Below are 20,986 nucleotides of genomic sequence, written 5' to 3' on the forward strand. Positions count from 1 at the left end.
TCAGGCTGCGGAAAGGATGAAGTCGAAGCCCAGAAAGACCTGCAAAGGCTCAAAAACAGTTTAAGCAATTTGGCTAAATACAGAAGATGGAGAATATAATTCAGGGCAGATATGGTAAATCTTCTGTAATGAGTTGGGCTGTAATTCTTGTCATGGTAAGTTGCTGGGAAAATCATAAATTGGTCATGGTTAAAATGTCAAAAGACTCATAATCATAAGAAAAATAATGAATTATTAAGGTTTAGACTTACTCTGGACATTTTCTGAGAGAAACAGGAAGTGAGACAAGAGTAAAATAATTTCTGCTGTATGAAATATTTCAATTAGGCAGGTGGGAAAACATGGGTAGAAAAACAGACATCTTTACTGTCAATTTATTATTAATAGAAGCTGTCTAAGTCAGCTTTAGGGGGAAAGGGCTTAGATTGACACATATTCAAACCACAGAAAATGTCATTTATATACACAAATCCTCAAAGCAACCTAATCTTCAATTGTATGAATTTGATAGCATTTTGGAGAATTTCATAAATATTCTAAGTGTAATGTTTTATCACTTGATCTTTGTCTTTCCTTTTTTTGTGTGTGTTTCCTACTATCCCCTATCTCCTGTCCACTCTCAAGTTCTTTAATATGTTAAAAAGAAATGAAATACATATTTTTATATATCTACCTATACATACATACATATCTGTTCACATACACAAATATCAGTATTGATGAAAAAATAAAACAGATGCTTGGTAAATTCAGCACAAATTACACAGGTTTGTAGGTGCAGAAATTACAAAAGCACTTGGTTTCTACTTACTGAACACCATCACATCTATCCTCACCTAACTTGACAGCCAAAAGTGACTTGTTCTTCTGCCATCACAGCAATCACCTCAGCAGGACAGCTGACTGTCGCCTACCGCTGCAAGTTCTGGGAGGCCAGAACATGCCCGGTTTTCTCACTTCTGGAGCCTTTCTACCAGGTACCTCAATGGAGATGTGTTGAATGAATGAATGAATCAGTATGAAAATCCTATTTATCTCTCCAGACTTAGCTCAAGCCCTGCCTTTCTGATAACATCTCTCCTTAGAGCCCCAGTGATTGATCTGGAAATTACTACAATGCCATCTGTGCTGGTGCTTAACACCTAATTCCACACATTATTTTTTATGTTTTTTTTTTTTATTTAAGAAACAGGCTTTTCAAGGATAGTCATATATGCATATGCAGCGTGTCCATAAAGTTTGTGTGCAATTTAAAATAGTTGCTATATAGGTAAATTATTTTAAATTGCACACAAACTTCATGAACATCCGTATTTATTCTATTTCTTAAAGCAGGTTTTATAGGGCACATACAAAATTCTCAATAAATGTGTTAAGTTAAATGTTAAAATCTTTTACACATCAATGACCTTTGTGATATTTCTAAACATTTTTCTCTTCTAAAAGCATTGTATTATGACTCTAAGGTGTGGTTGACAGAAAATGTTGAATTTAGCGTCAGCTGAGCTGAGTTTATAGCTCTGCCACAACAGTGCTGAAAAACGTTACCTAAACCCTGGTCTTCTATTTCCCTGTTTGTAAAATGAGAACATTAACAGAAGCAATAACAAAAATAAATACCTACCTATTGCCAACAGAAGACTACGCAATCGAATGGGATAATGCATGTCAGTGAGTTTTGCAAATGGAAAAGTAAGTATTAGCCCTTCTATTTACCAATTTTAACAAATACAATTGATGCTGCAAAGCTACATATAGCAATAACAGGGGGGCTTTTTCTGAGAATAGTTCCTATTAGGCAGAAGAAAAAAGTGACAAAGAAAAAAGACACAAACTTGAGCATAGACTGCCAAACATGCCCCATTGCAAATCAAAGTCCATGTTCAACACTTGCTGGGTGGAGAGATTACCAGGCACCTGTCACCCACACCCTCTGGCACTGCTGCAAGCATCTTTGAAACCCGGAGAAAGCTTACCAGACACGAGCTGCTGTCCAGGCAACCCCACGGGAACCATGCCCAGATTATTCATGGCTGTGGCCCAGGCTGTGGGATCTGTCACGGACATATTGAGCTGGGTTGTGTCTATCGCTATACTTCCCAAACCATCGGCTGCTGCGGGGAGAAATAATCCACAACTTAGAATCAATAGGCAAGGGTGTTTATTTTAAAGGAAGTCACATTTCTGAAGATGTGAGGCTTCATTTAGCACATTTCCAAACAACAACAACAACAACAACAACAACAACAACAACAACAAATAAAGCATTTAAACCCACAGCCATAAACATAAACTCTTTCTTAATACTTTCAGGGAGGAAACTTAATGACATGTAATTTATATTGTACGTAGCATGCTGCTAAAGAGGTACCCTTGGGAAAAAACTGACCGATCTCTTTCTTTCCAAGTGAAACAATGTTAGTTGAGTTACAAGTTGAGAGGCAAAGCAGTGCAACCCCTTGGTAAAACAAGTCAACTGGCTTAGTGAACTACAAATAAATAAATCCACCTGTTTCCAAGGGTAGTTCTTGAGCAGGCATGCCTTCTAACTACCAAGTAAAAAACAAAATGGTGAAGAAGTAAAACTGGTACTGACTGAATTTATTGTTTCCTTATATGTTCCCTGCTTTACAATCTTACATCATCACATTATAAATACAGATATCTACCTAAGGTCACTTTTCTAAAATATTTCCTATAAGCATTGACTTTCATACTAAATAAATAAATAAAATTAAAAAAAATAGCCCAGAGCTTATTAAAGAAAAGAAAGAAACAGCAGAATGTGTCAAATTTGACTTAATGCTCTTTGCTTTCATTAATTCCAGGGCCTGGTTTTTTTTCAGGACTCAGCTCCTGCTTTAATGCATATTTTTCATGGCTGGGCAAGCCTTTCCACTAAAAACTCAAAAAGCCTTATTTGTGTCCTGTGCCAGCCACTGACATTTACCTGCAGCCATCATCTGAGGAAGCTCCTGGGGATGCTGGGGGATGCTCTCAATTCCACCTGCATCTACCACTGAACTGTGAGCATCCTGGGAGATAGCAGCACTTTGATGGCCGAGTACAGGGTCCCCTTGGGGATCATCAGATTCTGCAAAGGGAGATAGGAGTGTGGTAAGAAACTGTAACAGTTAACCATGAGAGAACATCAAGGAACAAACTACTGTCTGTTCAAAAACAAAAGCAAAGAGAAAAACTGATTTCTAGTCTCCAGCACAGAAGTCAAACTGCTTTCCCTCCCTCAGCAGCTGTCTCGTGGCTCAGTTTCGGAGACCTGTGAGATGTGTGGGTCAACTCGTCTGCTTACCTAGAGCCGGGCTGGCTGAATAAACGGTACCATTTATGAATGCGTCAAATGCCTTGCCTCCTCCTGAAGAGCCTTCACAAATGGGGCTTATCATCCCTGTACAGCCTCTTCCATACACTACACATCAATGGAGAGGGCAGACTCGCAGCTAAAGAAGATTTTTTCTTTAAGTTAAAAAATTAATTGATGTTGTTATTTTGGAAGATGGTCATCTGTGAAATGTATTCAGAGAGGAAAAAAAAGTTGGGAAGAAGAAAAAAGCAATAACCCATTCACCATAAGGCTGGAAAAGGAAGGTACCTAAATTACAATAGTCAGAAAAGGCAAAAGGGAAGAATAGCACGCTGCCCATAAAGGAAGATCTACAGGGCGTTAGGGCAGCAAAGGAAAGCATTTGTTTTTTCAGCTGTATGGCACGATAAATTTAACCAGCCACAGTCTGTTCAGTCTGAATTTTCCTTAGGATTGCACAGCTTATATATATGTATTTGTAATAGACTTTTAAATTACTTTTCTAAGAAATATAAATAAGAAACTACAGAAAGCTACAAAGGGCCCCTTGGTATCATACTGTCTATAAAAGACTACACCTTTCCCCATATGGAGGGGAGGGGAGGGGACAGGGTGGGTGGAGGGAGGGTGATTGGTGGGATCACACCTATGGTTCATCCTATAAGGATACATGTGAATCTCTCTAAATGTAGAATATAAATGTCTTAACACAATAACTAAGGAAAAGACATGAAGGCTATGTTAACCACTTGGATGAAAGTATTTCAAATTGCATATAGAAACAGTGCACTGTACCCTATGATAGTATTAATGTACACAGCTATGATTTAATAATAAAAAAAAAGACTATACCTTTCCTCTATCCTTAGAGACGCAAAAACATAGAGCATTCATAAGTTCCTATTATAAATGCACTTCAATCAAATCAAAACTTGGATCGACGACTGACAAGTTCGATCTTAAGTGAGTGAATATAACAATGGAGTTTTAAAATTTATTTTTATTTTGATATATGTTTAGAAACTTTCCTAAACCATGTTTCTGTTGATAATTTTAGAATTAGATATTATGATTTGTTTCTCAGGGTATCTAATGTGAAATCTGAGCCTTTTATGGTATGTCCTTTTATTTCTTTGAATCTTAGGTGTAAGAATCAGCACACCCTTGAACATGGTCTGTTAAAAAGAACAACTCCCCAACTGAGCAAAAATTTAATACAATGGAAACTCAGGTTTCAACATCTTAAGGATTGGTGGATCTCAACAAATCCTTAGCCTTCAACTAGAGAGGTATGTGAGATAGTAAGGAATTTTGTTTTTCCAATTGTCTATCAGAAGGATAAAACGTCTTCATTACCAAGAATTAAATGATAATTAACTTTAGGCAGAATAAATACTTTATACCCTGCCAGTCTAATACCCCAGTGAATTTAGAACTTGTACATATATTGTGCATCAATTATCCCAGGCAATGGGTACCTTCAGACAAAGATATTTCTTACCACATAAATTCAAAAGCATTAAGAATATGCTTTTCTTAATGGGAATATTCAGATGGGAATAACCTAACCATCTGCCCTGTAGCTGTCCATTCACCAGATATTTCTATGAAGAAACCTCAAAGTACTTGTTTCTCTCCATTTTCAACCATTTCAAAGCACCAAGGCAGAGTCAGGTTAGAACATATTCATTTTTTTGCTCAAATGGCCCTGTAGTAGAGCTGTTTCAGATCACTACAAGGTCACGATTTGTCTTACTTATCTCCCCAAATGAAGTTTAGTTGGCTGGCTTCCTTCTAGCTTAAATTCTCCCCAAATGGGCATTAATCACACTTTTTTTTTTTTTCCTGGCTAATGAGTCTGCAGCTCTAGAACACTATATCAAAGAGCTTCCCTTTACTTTGTAGATTTTATGACTTATTCCTTCTAGTCCCCTTTCCCCTTGACTTTTCACTACACTGTTTTGGGGATGGTGTGAGCTTTCCTTGACTCTGTATCTGTCTGTTCCAGCGGTAGTTTTCACCTTAATGATTATAGTCTGATGATGGGATATCACATGTCCTTGAGGGCCATAGCTTCTAACACTTTTCGTGGCTATCTTCACAAACTATAAGTATTTCACTCAAAATAGTAAAAAACTGCTACTAAAGCACTGCTCTGTTGGCAAGGTATGGTGTGTAAACCTAAATTTATCCCTTAGTCAAACTCAGTGGCGTTCAATTTATTACATCTCTTCAACCCCTCAATTTCATGGTTTTAAGGACATACAACTTCATGTGGCTACCATGTGCCTGGGATGGCAACTCGCAGGCAGGTTCTGTCACATTTTAGGTCTGTCCAATAGTCTCGAGGGAGCCATGACATTCTTTACAGAATTTAAATTGATTTGATCATTTGGCTTGGAAGAAAGGTGATACTTTAAATTAATTACTACTAGTAATTTTTGAATAGTTGCAAAAGCTATTTTTGTACTCTATTAACATCTATTGTTCCTATTGAATACCTGCCTCTTTAAATAATTAAAGACCATGATGCCTAATTTATCATTAAAATCAATTTCTCTGCCTTAGACTTGTTATTTCTAAACTATAGAAAAGATTAATATTCTTAATGATGTTTATTTACACAGAGAAATGTGGAGAGTTAAAAAATTATAGCTAATAAAGTACTTTGAATATAGTAGGTGATAATTATTATTATTTTATTTGGAAGTGTAGTGTTTCCATTAAGGTACCCTGGGATCTTTGTGTTCTGGTGGATAATTATGTAATTAATTCTAAAACAGTGAGTAACACTTGATATTTCTAAAAGTAAGTGTTGCCCTAGTTTTCTGTGCCACACCTAAACTATAACAGAATATTTCATAACTCTTTTATAAAATAATATAATAGAACTTAAAAGATATATGAATTTTTTCTGTCTATGCAACTACAAATGCTTTCAAGAGATTCATGACCAATTATGAAATGGGCAGTTTCTATTTAAACCTTCAAGTGAAGTATGATCACCACAAAGCAATCTGATATACAAAATGCCAAGGATAACAGCAGAGGATTGTGTAGGGCTTAATGTCTAATGTCTAACTGTTGTAAGATATATTCAAGCGGGCGGTGCCTGTGGCTCAAAGGAGTAGGGTGCCGACCCCATATACTGGAGGTGGTGGGCTCAAACCCGGCCCCGGCCAAAAACTGCAAATAAATAAATAAATAAGATACTTATTTGTAATTGTTAAAAAAAAGATATATTCAAGTATAAAATCTCATACCCGATACCATAACTATTCAACAAGATATATTTATGTTCAGTATTTCACTGGGCTATAACAATGGTGAGAATAGTTTTTGAAACTCACTTAGTCTATAAAAATACTACTTGGCCTAAAAAAAAAAAGCACAGGCTGCTCCAATTCTTAATAATACGACCTCTCTAATCTTTTTCAACACTTATAGGTACCAAGGACACATACTTCATAAAAAAACTCATCTCTAATTGTCCATAAAAGATGTATTTCTATTAAATGGGGGGGGGGTAGAATCAACTAGGTGCTAAAAATTCCATTTAAATTGATTTTGTTTTATATAAGACCTAAGATTTATGTCTACTTCAATAGCAAAGTAATTATGGTGAAATAATCATACTTATTCATGCCTTATAGAATATGGTATGGTATCTGAAACCTTATTTGATAAGAATGCATTACCATCGTTTATACATAAGTTAAAAGAAAAATACATTTATATCCAAAGTTCACTCTTGTCTTCTATCATTAAGACAATATTTAACTTTGGTCTTCATGTAATTGGTAAGATAATCTCCTGAGGTTATGGAAATATTCCAGTTTAGCATAATACAGACAATTGTTAAGAAGATATCACTTACATACTAACTCCATGATTTTTAAGCAACTGTCTATGAACAAGAAGGAAGATATTACTATTTCCTGTAATGATAATTACAGAGAACAGTAATGCAGACCAATCTTCCCACTGAGGAACAAACTAGAAATCTTAATATCTTTCATCAATTTTATAAAATTCTCACTATTATCTCTTCAAATACAAAAGGAACCCAAAGACCATACTCTAATTATTCTCTGGGGTTATTAAACAGGCTTCTATGGTCCTGTTAACTACTAGGGAGATGAGTGGAATATGTAAGTTTGGGGGAAGAGCAGAACTGATCTGTCAAGAGTGGTAAATGACAACACAAATGCTGAATGTTTTTGTGGGTGGAGGGAAGAATAAATCTTTGGCGGCCACCTGTGACTAAAGGGGACTACAGAGAACATAAATGACCTTGGCAGAATTTCAGGTAGTTCACTGGGAAGCAACCAACATCTTTCCTCCGTCCCCTCTCCAGAAATGTCAGCAAAGTCTACACTGATTCTTAATTTTTAGGTAGGAGTAAATTTGGGGGTGTTAGGGGTACCTTAGAAACAAAAAGTCTAAAGAAGTCACTGATAATGGAGGATTACCCAAACTAGTACACGATAAAGCATGTAAGTTTCAAATTTGTCAAATATACAGGATGTTATCTATTAGTGATCAATATCTCCGATTAATGGGAAATAGCCCGATTAAGATATTAAAGAACAGATTTAGATTAGGGATATTATGAGGAATTTCTGATGAGATGATTGTGAAGTAGGAATACATCAAATAAAACAAAAATCTCTTTCTCAGTGACAGAAAAGTCACCTCGTGGAAACAATATGAACAAGGATGGAGCTGTGTAAGAATCAGTTCAGGTAGGAGCGAATCCTACAGTATTTACTGTCCAATACATTCGAAAGGTCTTCCTTAGTATCCAACTTACTAGTCAAATAGTCATTGATTTCCAAAAGTTTATGTCCCATTAACAAAAATATCGTGAGGTGAAAATGCATTCAAGGCTAAGATTTTTCAAGTTTTTCATGGTGGAAAAGTGATACACATTCTGTAACTCCACTGTGAGTGATAAGGAGCTCCTTGACTTACAGTGGGTTATTTACATTCCAAAATCATAAGGTGAACCATCCAGAGTTGGGGATTATCTGTATTTATAAAATCATTGAGCTTTTTTCTAAGGTGTTATCAATGACGTCACTTTGCAGTGCACCTGAGGAAGAAATGCTATTCCTATTCTTTTTTTCAGTTTTCCCTGTAAGGCAAGAAGACAAAGGAGATATGTACTCCCTCTTACACATTCCCAGAGCACTCTGCATCTTTCTCTACATAAGCACTTGTCACTCACATTCTCATTAATTATTTTTCTCTTTCTCCCTAATAAACTGTAAGTTTAGGATGATTAAGGAAATCCATCATCTTTGAATATCACGCAGCTAGCAAGCAAAGTACCTGGAACGTGGTACGTGCTTACTCACTCTCTTTATACACACACACGTGAATATATAAAGATATATAGATACATAACATTTATACATTTATAAGTATATAAAATGTATTTTAAATTATATATAAAATATAAATAAAAATTTCATATATCTTTTCAAATGAATTCATGTATGGAAGGGAGGAAAGTAAAAATGAAGGAAAAGAAGGAAGCAATAAAGGAACAAAGGGAAAAAATCTCAGTTCCAGGGTTAAGACCATGGGGTGGGGGAATTTTTCTTGAACACTAGAACATATATAAATTTGAAGTGTCAAAAAAAGATAATTAAAAAGATCTGTCTTAAAAAAATTTAAAAAAATTAAAAATAAAATCTGTCATCTTTTTCAATATAAGCTTTTGGTGCACGTAACAGGGCAGCCTGTAAGACTAAAGATTCTACACCTTCCTAACGCAGGGTCAGAGGCAGGTTACAGTAATGCTCTCCTTTTGTAGATTTCTTGCAGCTGGTCCTTGAATGAGCCAAAATCTATAAATAACTGCATCTCTAGACCCATTTGGCAGTAGGTTAGTGTAACAAAGACATATATGTACCGTACAAAATAAGTGAAATCATTGGAAGAAAGGACAAGTTTCAATTTGGCATGCGCTACAGAGAATAAAGAGCAGATCTAGCCATCTCTCAAATATAAAATTCCATTATGGGTGTGATTACATCCTCCATTTTCTACTTTGTCTAGCAGCCAATTTTAAACTATAAATCATCTTCCTTCTACATTAGGAAGGAAAGGAAGTGATTACTGAATGGATAAGGTTTTACCCATGACACATCTGTCTCTAAGAACTCCACACTGAGAGACAGAGACAGAAAGGGGGATAGGCTGGTGTGGAGGGCAGCGGGGGAGGCGGAGAGGGAGGGAGGGAGGAAGTAGGAGGAAGAGCGAGACAGAGAGAGCACACGCCTGAAAGTCTCCCTCTGAAATTTTGCAATTAAACAAAATGACCAAATTTTTCAGAGACAACTTGAATACTAAGGGTAGAACAGGGGATAAAGACAGTTATGATTTTATACAAAGAGGAATACTTAGCATTATACATATAAAGTATAGAGAAATGACAGAAGTAAAAATGTATTTCTAAGGAAAACTCTACATTTTAAAAAATGTATACTTTATATTTCTAAATTAAAAGAACATATTGAGACCTTAAGGATAAAGTATCTCTCTCTCTCCATTAAAAACAGAAAAGAAAAGAAAAGAATAAGGGAGCCTGGATGCAACTACAGTGTCCCCTAAAAGTCCCTCCTAAAGTCATCACACATAGGGAACATGGGGGATCACACCTAAATGTACCTTACAGAATTTTACAAAATATTTACAAACTATTCTGCATGTGTTGGTCATCTCTTTGTGAAATTTGTAATGAGTATTTTGTAAATAAAGGAAAACTTAGCCCCAACTCCCCATGTTCCCTATATATGATGACTTTAGGGGCAATTTTAGGGACACCTTGTGTAATAAGAACACATAAGGTTTGGTGCTTTCAGTGGTTTCAGGATTCTTGGATTGTACCTCCCAATGATAAGAGGAGACTACTGTATATAATTTAAAAGTATTTGAAGAGATAGCTTTGAAAATATTGGACTTTCACATTTAGTGTACTTTAATTATACTCCAAGAGTGTTTATAATACATGTCATGGTTCAACTCATCCCCCCATTAATAAATGTCAGTCAAACACACATAATCTGTTGTCATCCATTGCTGTTTTCCACCTTCCAAAATATACCTACTATAGAAAAAGTTACCCTTAGGTCTGCTGGGGAGAGTATAATTAAAGAAAGCAGTATCATCAGTAAATGTAAGCCTGCATCTGTAACCTGCTCCATAACCAGAAATTAATAGTTCTTAAGCATCTGAGTTCCCTCATATTTCACATGAGTTTTCAGTGTTCATGTTAGAACTGAAGCAGGCAGCTAAGTGGGCTTGACTTGACAGGACAGTAACAGTGTTATCTCAGCACCACTGGCCTAGCAACTGCGGTCTCAAGAAAAAGCAGAGAAGAGACAGAGAGGTCTCAGTAAGAATTTCTGAGTAGAACTTGGTAACTTTCTGTGCACTGATGCAATTCTTTTTGGGTTCCCCCCCCGCCCCCAGGAACAGCAGAATTTCCTTGCAGCCCTGAGATAACTACAGCTCTTCACACTACATGTTTGTCCAGAGAAAGACAAGGTAAGCAATAGGCCACTGCAGACTGTGCCCAAGAGCCACTGAGACTGTGCACAAGGCTAAAGAATGAGCAATGTCAACCTATAGCTCTTCATAATACTACAAGTCCCGCCCTGGAGAGGGATTTGTCTGCCATTTTTATTTCATGGGACACATGATTCCTCACTGTGCTTGAGTGCTCTGCACTCTACCCCAAATATGTAATGATGTTCACTCCCCTCATGCATTATTCAGTTTTATAACCATCATAACCCCCCCCCCCACACACACACACACACATCCCCGCTGACTGGGGAGGTGGACTTGAGGAAGTTTGTGCCTCCCCCTCCTGGTTAACACAGCTTCTTTAGTAATCCTTTCTTCCTTGGTAATCTTCCTTGTCTCAGTAATTGGCTTTCTGTGTGATAAGCAACATAGATAGCATCTCCCCCCCACCTGCTTGTGGGTTCCTTAACAGATACAGTAAATTTAGAAGGAGTCTCACTTGAAGTAAAGTTGTTCTTGGCCTTTGGAATTCAAGACAAACACAACTAGGTTCATTGAGCATCTATGCTTGAAGAGTTGGATGAAACCTGTGAGTTCATCAGTTCCAACTTCTTCCCCATATAAATGCCTTGAAAATGTTTCTGATGGGCACCTGTCAGGTGCAATTCGTGAGGTTCATGGCAGCTCACTGCATCAAATGCTCTTAACAGTTCTTAATTCTCCCCTCCTCTGAGCCCTCATCTGGAGAAGGAGACACCTCCATCCTACTTCTGCAGGGGTGAGTGGCTTCTTCTATTTCCCAGAAGAGGGAAACTGAGACTAACCATCATTTAAGTAAGTTACAGATAAATTATATAAGTAGGACATATCAGGTAATTCTGGCCTCCACTCAATGGACAAGAGTTTTTCTGTGTCTGCAATCTCTCCATTCTCTTCACATTCACATTCTAAAAGCTCTAAAAAATAGATAAAGTAAACAGAATGGTATAATCAAATAAAAACCTTACCAGAAATGGCAAAGCTATGTACTGCAGAGAAAGATCCACAGAGGAAAAAAGAGTAAAACATCATTTTGAGAAGGGGGTAATGCCTCTGGCATAAGACCCAGCCATCGACAGAGGTGAATTCTATAAACCACGGACATGGCCACAAATCACAGAATAATTCTTTATGCACAAACAGTCTAGAAAGGCAATATTGGCCACATACTGTTCTTTTTGGACACACTGATAGACAGAAAGCAATTTCTGTAAACATTATTATCTTCTTACATAAAAGAAAGAGGACAATATATCATTCTATAATTTGTGCTATTTTGTGTTCCATGGTTTTTTTTTTTTTTAAATGTACTTATTTTACACTTTGACCCAACTGTGGAAAATATATTAAGCTACAAAGTGGAACATTTTAATTGTAGTGGATAAATAACTGACCCTTAAATGGCAGCAAACTCTGGTAAATTAGTTATCTATTTTCTAAAAAGCCCTGGTTAGAGCCCTGTAATCTATGGAAATCTGCCTGCAATAAAACCCAGTTCAAACCCAAACCAGCCTGAGCCAGCTACTCATCCTGTTTAACATTTTTCCTAGTAGGGTCACAAAGAACATGTTAGTTACTCTTTAAACTAATGTGCTCTTAATGAAGGCATCACAGCGTGATGAATAAAGCATTAGCCCCACAGTCACGATCACCCCAGGACACACGCACTGAGCAGGATACCGCCACCTCCTACGCGTTGCCCTGCCCCAGAGACCTTGCTTTCTCTTTCTCTACGTGACCACTCACCGCCCTGGTTCATGCTCTATAACCAGTGAACAAGAACAGTGGAGGCTCGGGTCCCCTGCTGTGGTCCTTTTTACTTCTCAGGGCTTCATAAACGGTGTGGTTACGTAATGGGGGTGACCCAGAAAGCTTGGTGGAGTAGTTAGGGGAGGGCTTTTGGGAAACATCCGCCCCAGGCAAATATGCGTGTGTAACAGAACATCCAATTGGAAAGTTCTAAGTTGGCAGTGAGCATTCTCAGGAAATGGGTCAAACCTTTGGAGCTACTGGTTGTACTCAGCAAAATTCAAATGAAGGTGCTCAGAAGACAGAAAGGCCTGTGTGCGCTAAGGGTTCCTGAGGCTGAAGGCAGATTGGGGGACACAGAAAGGTGGTTTCAGCCTCCAGGGACATAACTGACTCAGAAGCTAGGATCATTGCCCCGGTTCTTTGTTAGTAAAGGACTTTATGCTGTTTTTGGAGGTTAAGGATCATCAGGACTGAGGACTGGCTGCACATAGTAATCTCAGTGAAGCCCTCATAAGGCAGAAAACCTCCATGGAGGCTCCTGCCTCCTGCACAGGGAGGGAATAAATGCTGACTAGAAGGCTCCTGCACTGGAGATGAAGCTAAAGGTCACTATAAAACCCTACATTACAGATTCAACCCCTTCTCTTCTCTTTCTCCAGGTTGGTCAGAAATTAGCATGAAAGGTGGTAAATATGCTGCCTCCCACCTCTACTCTCCCCATCAACACTCATCCTTCTCTTGCCAAAGTAGGAGATACTTGCCATATAAAAATATTTCTGTGCAAGAGGATGGCACTTGGGGGACTAAGCTCCTCAAACAGAATCTCTTCCTTTAGTATTCCAGATCAAAGGATCCATCTAGCTTTGAGAATAGTCCTAACCTATTGTTCCAACTAAGGCTGTGTTATCAATTAGGCACTAGAGGAAGAGAGGTCTACAACAATGGTAGAGAGCTGAAAATACTCTGTGTCAATGTACATGGAAAGAGCACCACCTACAACAAATGATTATTTAATGAAATATCTATAAATTTTGTGTGGATACAACTCTAGTGATCAAATTTAGTATTCAGATAAAAGTCCTAATAGATGAAAGTCATTTTTAAGTGGGCTTTTTCATGTTGCAGATATTACAGAGAAACTGGAGGCAGTTGTAAATGAAAGAAATAACTGGTAGGTAAATAACCTTGAAAGCAAAATTATAAAAATCCTGTCTAAAATTCCTATAGGCAAAATTATACTGAACTTCAGATGTGAATGCATCTCCTATGTTGGATATAATATGGGGTGAGGCCTCTAAAAGCAAAGCCTGAAAAGGTTTTAAGTGTTCTGAGGGCTTCTCTCTCTCCTGTATACTACGTAGGAGATAAGAAACGCTGTATTTCTCCTCAAACTCACCAAACTCAGATACGATCAAATGCCATCCCCAGTTACTCAGTGACAGATTACACAAATGACTGGGGGGAGTCAGAGAAAGAAGGGAGAAAAAAACTGACCTTAAAGGGCACAGATGTGAGAGAAAAACATCTGGTCCATGGTACTAAATGTAATCTCATGTTAGCCTACGAGTAATTGTATTTAGTTATGGTTTTATTATTTATAAAAAAGAAATTATGCTGAATGTGCTTTGTGGGAATTATAGGATATTGCTATTGCTACCATGGTTTATTATTTTCACAGCTAGATGGCTTAAATCCAACCTAAACAAATATTTTAAAAGAATTCCCACTAGCATTATTACATTTTTTCCTTTCTAGTCATAATGAAAAAGATCTTCTGCTCTTCAAGTCCTCTGATATCCTTATTCTGGAGCAATGCTAAATTTTATGGTTTATTATGAGATAATGTTTATTGTAAAATAACGACTTCAGAAAATAACCAACAACTAGTGGTGGTTAAGCAGTGCAGTGTGTGAAGTGAGCACATTTGAGAATTACAGTGACTGTCGACTCCAACCAGTCACCAGGCCTTGACTATTACAGCAATTAGGATAATGATTTTATTACTTGCACAATGAAGTGGGCACGTGTTTGTGTACTCATCCAACATATCAGTTTGACACAGTCTCTGCCACACAAAAGAGTTTTAGTAATAAGGCCAAAATAAGGTAGCCCTAACAGTGAAATGCATAATCAATGTAAAACAAAATGCACTATTATGTTCAGACGTCCCACAGAACAATCTCCCTTCACCAAACCTTCACTTTAATAGGGGTCACCATCGTCATTCAAACACACATTCTAAACTCTTACTACCATTCTTAACTACCAGATCATTCAACTGTCTTTTTCGTGGTATAATTTGCACAGGAATGGAATGACACAGTTCTCTTCAATCTGAGAAGAATAAACATCAGCATATGTTAGAGAGCTGGGAACTAACACTTCCATTAAGGAAATTTTTATTCGAAAAGTACCATTATTAAAACTAACATCCATAATAAGTTCAAACACAGCAAAAATCTGTAGAAGAGGAGTGTCATTCCTATCATTTCCTTTCCCTTTCCCTGCAGCTGACCACACTCTTCAGAGACACCCACTGGGAAAACAGCTCACTATAGGTAAGCCGTAAGTTGTGCAAGCAACTCACATCTGTAATCTCATGAAAAAGGCCCATGGAAATTTATGAGATACATGCTCTTCACAGTTTTTTTACCAGAGAAAAGAAACTAAGGTTCAGACGGTTAAAACTCTGGATTATTTACTTAACATCAGAAAGCCAGTGGGTGGCAGAGCCCAGGCTCAATCTGTCCTAGCCTAGACCCCTACTGATATAGATTTGAGAACTGAAGGGTTTTTTTGTTTGTTTTTTGCCGGGGCTGGGTTTGAACCTACCACCTCCAGCATATGGGGCCGGCGCCCTACCTGTTTGAGCCACAGGCAACGCCTGGGAACTGAAGGTTTTTCCCCCAAACAACCAGACTAGGAGGTCCCTCTGGGTTTGACTGGCTCTAAAGACAGAAGAATCTGGGGTAAAGTGTTAGTTCCATCTGTGGGGGATCCATTTACACAACAGATCTGTATTAGATGCTTATTGTATGCAAATCATATAGTAAATGTACCTGGTATCAAGAACGTAATAGTGAGCAAGACCCAGACCCTAGCCTCAAAATTTTGCAAAAATGCAGTGGGGGAAATAAATTAAAAAGCATTAACAGACTTGAACTTGCTCTAGTGTGGCAAACTAGATACTGTTAGGAGCATGACCATTATAAGAAAAACAACTACTAGATTCCAGATAAAATGAATACTAGGCTTATAGAGGAAGCTCTTTAAGACAAGAAAAGATAAGACAATTAAAAAGTAGGCTGAAACCAAAAGGATGAGCCATGAACAGTAAGTAAAACCAAGCTAGAACTCCTTGGAGAGAAAACACCAATACGAGCAGAAATTATAGCTGGAAAAATATATATCAGAAATTATAGCTGGGAAAAACTCAAGACTCATGTTTAAAGAGCAACATATTTTTCTTAAAATTAGAGTGATAATTATGTATTTTGAGATGAGAGGAAATAAAACATACAAAGTCTGCCTAAGGTTAACCTGTAGCCCAAATTGGGCTTAACATTGGCCCAGTGCATATACTGAGGATAAAGTGGTGATTCGAACTGGTACGTTAGTATGAAAAAGGTAAGTCTAAGCATCCTGGCCATCAGGGACTGCCCAGAACCATCCTTCTGTGTAGACAGCTCCTGTTTGTGATCTCCGATTCACCTGCACCCTCACCACAATTGTACCTCCTTGATAACAGCAAGAAGGAAAGGCTGGGAGGTGAAGTTGAGTTACTCTTTCCTTTAGCTCACTTTCTGCCCTAACCCTTTTCTGTCTTGCTTCTCACACCCAGTAGGTGTCTCTAAACACACTACGTCATTACAGGGTGAGCTAGCTACAAGGCGGGGCCTGGAATTCAGTTCTTCTTCCCACCCACCACCAGGAACAAGAGCTACAGAAACTAGGAAGGGAGGGATTGGAGGAGCTGGGTAAAATCACAGGCTGAATATGCCAGGAATCCCAACGTCTGGTTCCTATTCCAAGGGATCGTTGGCATTCTGCAGGTGCTGGATGCACGCTTGAATCAAAGTCCTACTGTGTGCTTAGCAGAATCATCACCCTTGTGGCAGCTACTCTTTCATTCCCAGTGAAGACAGACTTAAATCCCAAGAGCTGCTGGGAAGCTGCTCTCTCTGATTCTCCTGTGCAATGTGCAAAGCAGTTTGGCAGCACAACTTGCACACCAGAGGACAGCTCCTGTCACAAGTACCCTGTGGGCCAGTTTCCTGAGTTTTTCCACTTTATGCTCTCAGACCTCATCTCATAAGTCATTGGAGAGGCTAACGTATGATGCCTTTTGGAGGAGCTGAAAGAAATGAAACATTACTGGTGAAACTGTCAGATATTTTGATGGCTAGAATCCAGATCCCTTTCAATAGGCCCACGTGAAGGAATGGTTTGGACTACAAGAGCAGCAAAATCTCCTCTAAGGCAGCTTCATGTGCATTCCTTCACAGCAGCTATTTCCCCCTGAAAAGAACATATTCTGTTTTTTTCTTTTTTGTCTCTAACAGAATATTGATTCGATTCATTGTTAGTAAACAAGAGTAGAATATATAAATTAGGTGGTTTGAGCCCACATATGACAGGATTCAAGAGTAGCATCACAAACTCCTGTGGTCGGGTAGATCAAACAGGGGGAAGGACTTGAAGTGTGGTCCTAATGCCTTAATCCAGCACCCAAAATTCAGGACAAGGGCCAGCAAAGGCATGAATCTTTTGAACATATAATCTGCTATTAGATCTCATGCTTGGACACCAAGAAGATGAGCAGGCCGTGTTAGGAGGGCTGCAGAGTAAAGAGAAAATGCGATGCAGAGTAAAATGGAAGCTTATAGTGGTCCTTCCAACCAGAATCGTGTTGATCAGAAATTGTTTTTGAATTTGCAAGCTCCTTACTGAACTAAATTGCAAAAATAAGTTTATATGAGGAGAAAAGGTGATTTCTGAAATATATTAAATGTTACACAATTCCTGCACCTTTATCTATGAAACCCAGAAGAGTACACTTCCCCCATGCCATGTGATCAGTTTTTTTACACATAGTTACATATTCTCATTTTACGTTATCCACTAGCTTTCTTGCATTTGCATTGTTTTCTCTTGACACAAATCAAAGCAAGCATACAGACTAAGTGTAAGCAGTAGGGGATCCACATGGAGCCTAACCAACTATCCTGCCACACAGCAGTGCTTGTCGCATCCTCTGCAGAAAACAACAGGCGAAAACTATGCATTCTGTGTATTATTTGGGTCTGGCTAATGGGGTGAAGGGGCATTAGAATCAGGACAGAGAAGAAGCTAAGTCAAACAGTCTACTTTTCAGTCTCCTCTCTTTGTACCCGAAACAAAACAAACAAAGGACCAGCTACCAGTTAATAACAGTTTGCTGAGAAGATGACTTTAACAGCAGTGACAAGATGCAGAGGGGAAGGGAAGGCCGACTGTCCCTGACCACTGACCTACATATACTGAAATTGCATTGGGAAACTGCAGCATATTTGGTCAGAAGGTCCTTTTATTTACATTCATAATCTCTCTTCCTTCCTCATTTTTGTTTCTTTTTGTTGTTCTCCAGAGAACACCTTTCTAGATATGGATGTTTTAAAATTCTGATCAGAATTGGCAGTGGGAAAGGAGCGGGGGAAATAATGGAGACTCCTTACTTATGTGACACATTCACAAACTCTATGAATTTTTAATGAAAGAACAATGTCCACAATTAGATTTGAAATGAGGTTTTCTTTGTGGGCGCTCTTATAGTAAGTGGAGTGTGAGTGGATTTTACTTTATATTCAGTAAACAATATGAAGTACAAAAGACGCTACGATTTAACAGAAAATAGAAGCAAATTGTTGATTGTTCACAGCTCATTTTTTGTCTCCTAGATTTACAAAAATGTGCCAGTTTTAAAAACTGCATTTCATTTTATTTAAATGCCACATATATACGAAAGCAGTCAATGGTACAGAATGTCATTTTCAGTTCTAACCTAAAGCTGCCCTTTCACATTGTATGGAGAAGTTCTTATTTGTTTTGTAAAAATAACTTCTAAGTGTAGAACTTTGGGGAGAAAGATACTAAGTTTCCCTGTTGCAAAAAAAGCCATCTCAAATGAATATAAAATATAAAATAATTTAATAGCATAGAAAATCAGAAAGTAGAGTGAGTGATGGCTACTTCATTTGCGTTTTGAGACTAAAGCTTAGCTCTTGTCTTCCTAGGGGCTAGCACTGCAGAAACATACAACAGTTTCCTATCATTCTTAGATTGTTTCCAAGGTTCCCAGAATCTGGCTCCTTATCACCTCAGCAACTTCCCTCCCTACAGCTTCTGCTGCTTCTGGAGCTCCCAAAAGGCGGGTCTTGTCACTCTTCCTGGAGCCTGCCAAGCTTGAGCATTCCTTACTGACCGCACTTGGGGGTCCTACAGATACGGGACACCCTCACCCTGCTCCCTCAACTTACCTCTTCTCTGCTGAAGCATCATCCCTAACTTCTACCTAAAATAGCCACTTCCATTCCCTTCTATCCTTCTACTATTTGTCTCCGTAAGATTTTTCAACATTTGAGATTACACTGTAGTTACTTCTTTGATAAGTCAGTCTTCTATGAGGACAGAATTATTTTTAACGATTTTCAAACATTTTTCCTGCTAAATCATCATTAGCCAAAACAGTGCCTAGTACTTAGACACACAGTCCTCCCTCCTATATACACAAATTTGCTAAATAAATATTATGAATGTGTCTGTAAATGTATGTATAGATACACGCATATCTATATCCATCCATATAAATACACACACACACATAAACACACACACATACACACACTTTGTTAATCATGGCCTTTTATTCTCTGTATTCCTAATGCCCAGCAGGGCTAGAGGGCCCACCCTCACAGAGCTGGTGAGTCCTAAAGAACAAGCAACTTTTCTGGGGGTATACTTTTCTAATGCAAACCAACCAATCCAGATCTCACACCCTCAACCACCTCCTTTACTGAATCTCACGTGGTAAGCTACTAAGATTCTGCCTTGATACTTTTCCTGGTCCGTCATCAGGTACTAGAGACAACCCTGTACTGTAGACCACACTTAAATTATTCCAACTAGGCAATGCTAAGCTTGTTTACTCACTTTGCTTTACCCATTCTTTCCTGCAGAAAGCAAAACAAAGGCTATCTTACTTCCTCTCCCCTCTGGCTGAGCCTGGTACTTCCCTGTGTGGCCTCTTGTGGGGTGGGGTTGGAGGTGTGAGTAACAAGCTATCTCTTCAATGGTGACTATCTCCTCTGTTGGCCTTAACATAACTAAACAATAATAAAAACTACATTTTAAAATGCAAATCATCACCAGAAATTATGGTTTCCCTGGACTCAGAAGAAATAAGATAACTTTGATATTTTAAAAATTTGTATGTAATTTACCCTCCAATCTCAGTCCTGGGATTAGTTTATGGATTTTTTTTTTTTTTTTTTTTTTTTGTGGTTATTCATGTTGACTTCTACTTTGCCCTTAAGGTTTGTCTGTTTGTTTTTGAATTCAGACATTGTTAACTCAAGGGAGCAGTCCTGCCTTATTCTTTTTGCAAGATACAAATAATTAACCCTATGCCCCAAACACCAATACATTGTCAATAAAACACACTATGAGGTTTAGACAAACCTGTGTCAATGCAGGTCCAGCATCTGCAACAAATGCACTGCTCTGCGGGGGGATGTTGTTAATGGGAGGGGCTGTGCATGTTGGGAGCGGGGGTCTGTGTTAGTCCATTTAATGTCTTTATAGCAGAAGGCCTGAGGCTGAGTAATTGATAAAGAAAAGAGGTTTATTTAGTTCAGGGTTCTAAGTATAGTGAAGCTTCTGGGGAACACTTTTTGTGCTTGTTATAATGTGGCAGAAAAGGTCAAAGGGCAAGTGTACACATGTGAATAGGCCAAACCCTAAGGGTGTCCTAGCTTCATAACAACATACTCTCATGAGAACATTCCTGAGAGAACTAATCTATCTCATGAGGGAACTTGTTCAGTACTGTGAGAACACCAGGGAGACTACTCCCAAGCCATTCAGGAGGGTCAGCTCCCTTGACCCAAATACCTCCAACCAGGCCCACCTTGCAATGCTGCCTTATGGGGGATGGAGTTTCAATAGGAGCTTTGGTGGGGACAAACTCAAATCGCAGGCTGTATGGTCATTACTGCTGTGAACCTAAAACTGCTCTTAAAAATAGTCTTTAGAAGAAAAAAAAATCTATATGTATATATTTATATCTGTATATTGAAC

The 20,986-nt window shown here is 38.3% G+C and overlaps 1 protein-coding gene across 2 annotated transcripts in view; it reads right to left on the reverse strand.

Moving 5' to 3' along the window:
• Window positions 1-20,986, reverse strand: part of ENOX1 (ecto-NOX disulfide-thiol exchanger 1) — a 272,529-nt gene that overhangs the window by 201,469 nt on the left and 50,074 nt on the right. Inside the window, exons 2-3 of one of the 2 annotated variants that reach the window (XM_012805530.2) lie at window positions 2,951-3,094; window positions 1,977-2,114 (exon numbers count right to left, since the gene is read on the reverse strand). In XM_012805530.2, the coding sequence (XP_012660984.1) occupies window positions 1,977-2,114; window positions 2,951-2,963 (151 nt within the window). In that variant the 5' untranslated portion in view covers window positions 2,964-3,094. Of the gene's footprint in view, window positions 1-1,976; window positions 2,115-2,950; window positions 3,095-20,986 lie in introns of those variants that run through there. The other variant, XM_023513593.1, reaches the window with a different exon arrangement.

The sequence above is a fragment of the Otolemur garnettii genome, unplaced genomic scaffold (genome assembly GCF_000181295.1).
Source record: "Otolemur garnettii isolate 467f Iridium unplaced genomic scaffold, OtoGar3 scaffold00043, whole genome shotgun sequence".
Lineage (NCBI taxonomy): Eukaryota > Metazoa > Chordata > Mammalia > Primates > Galagidae > Otolemur > Otolemur garnettii.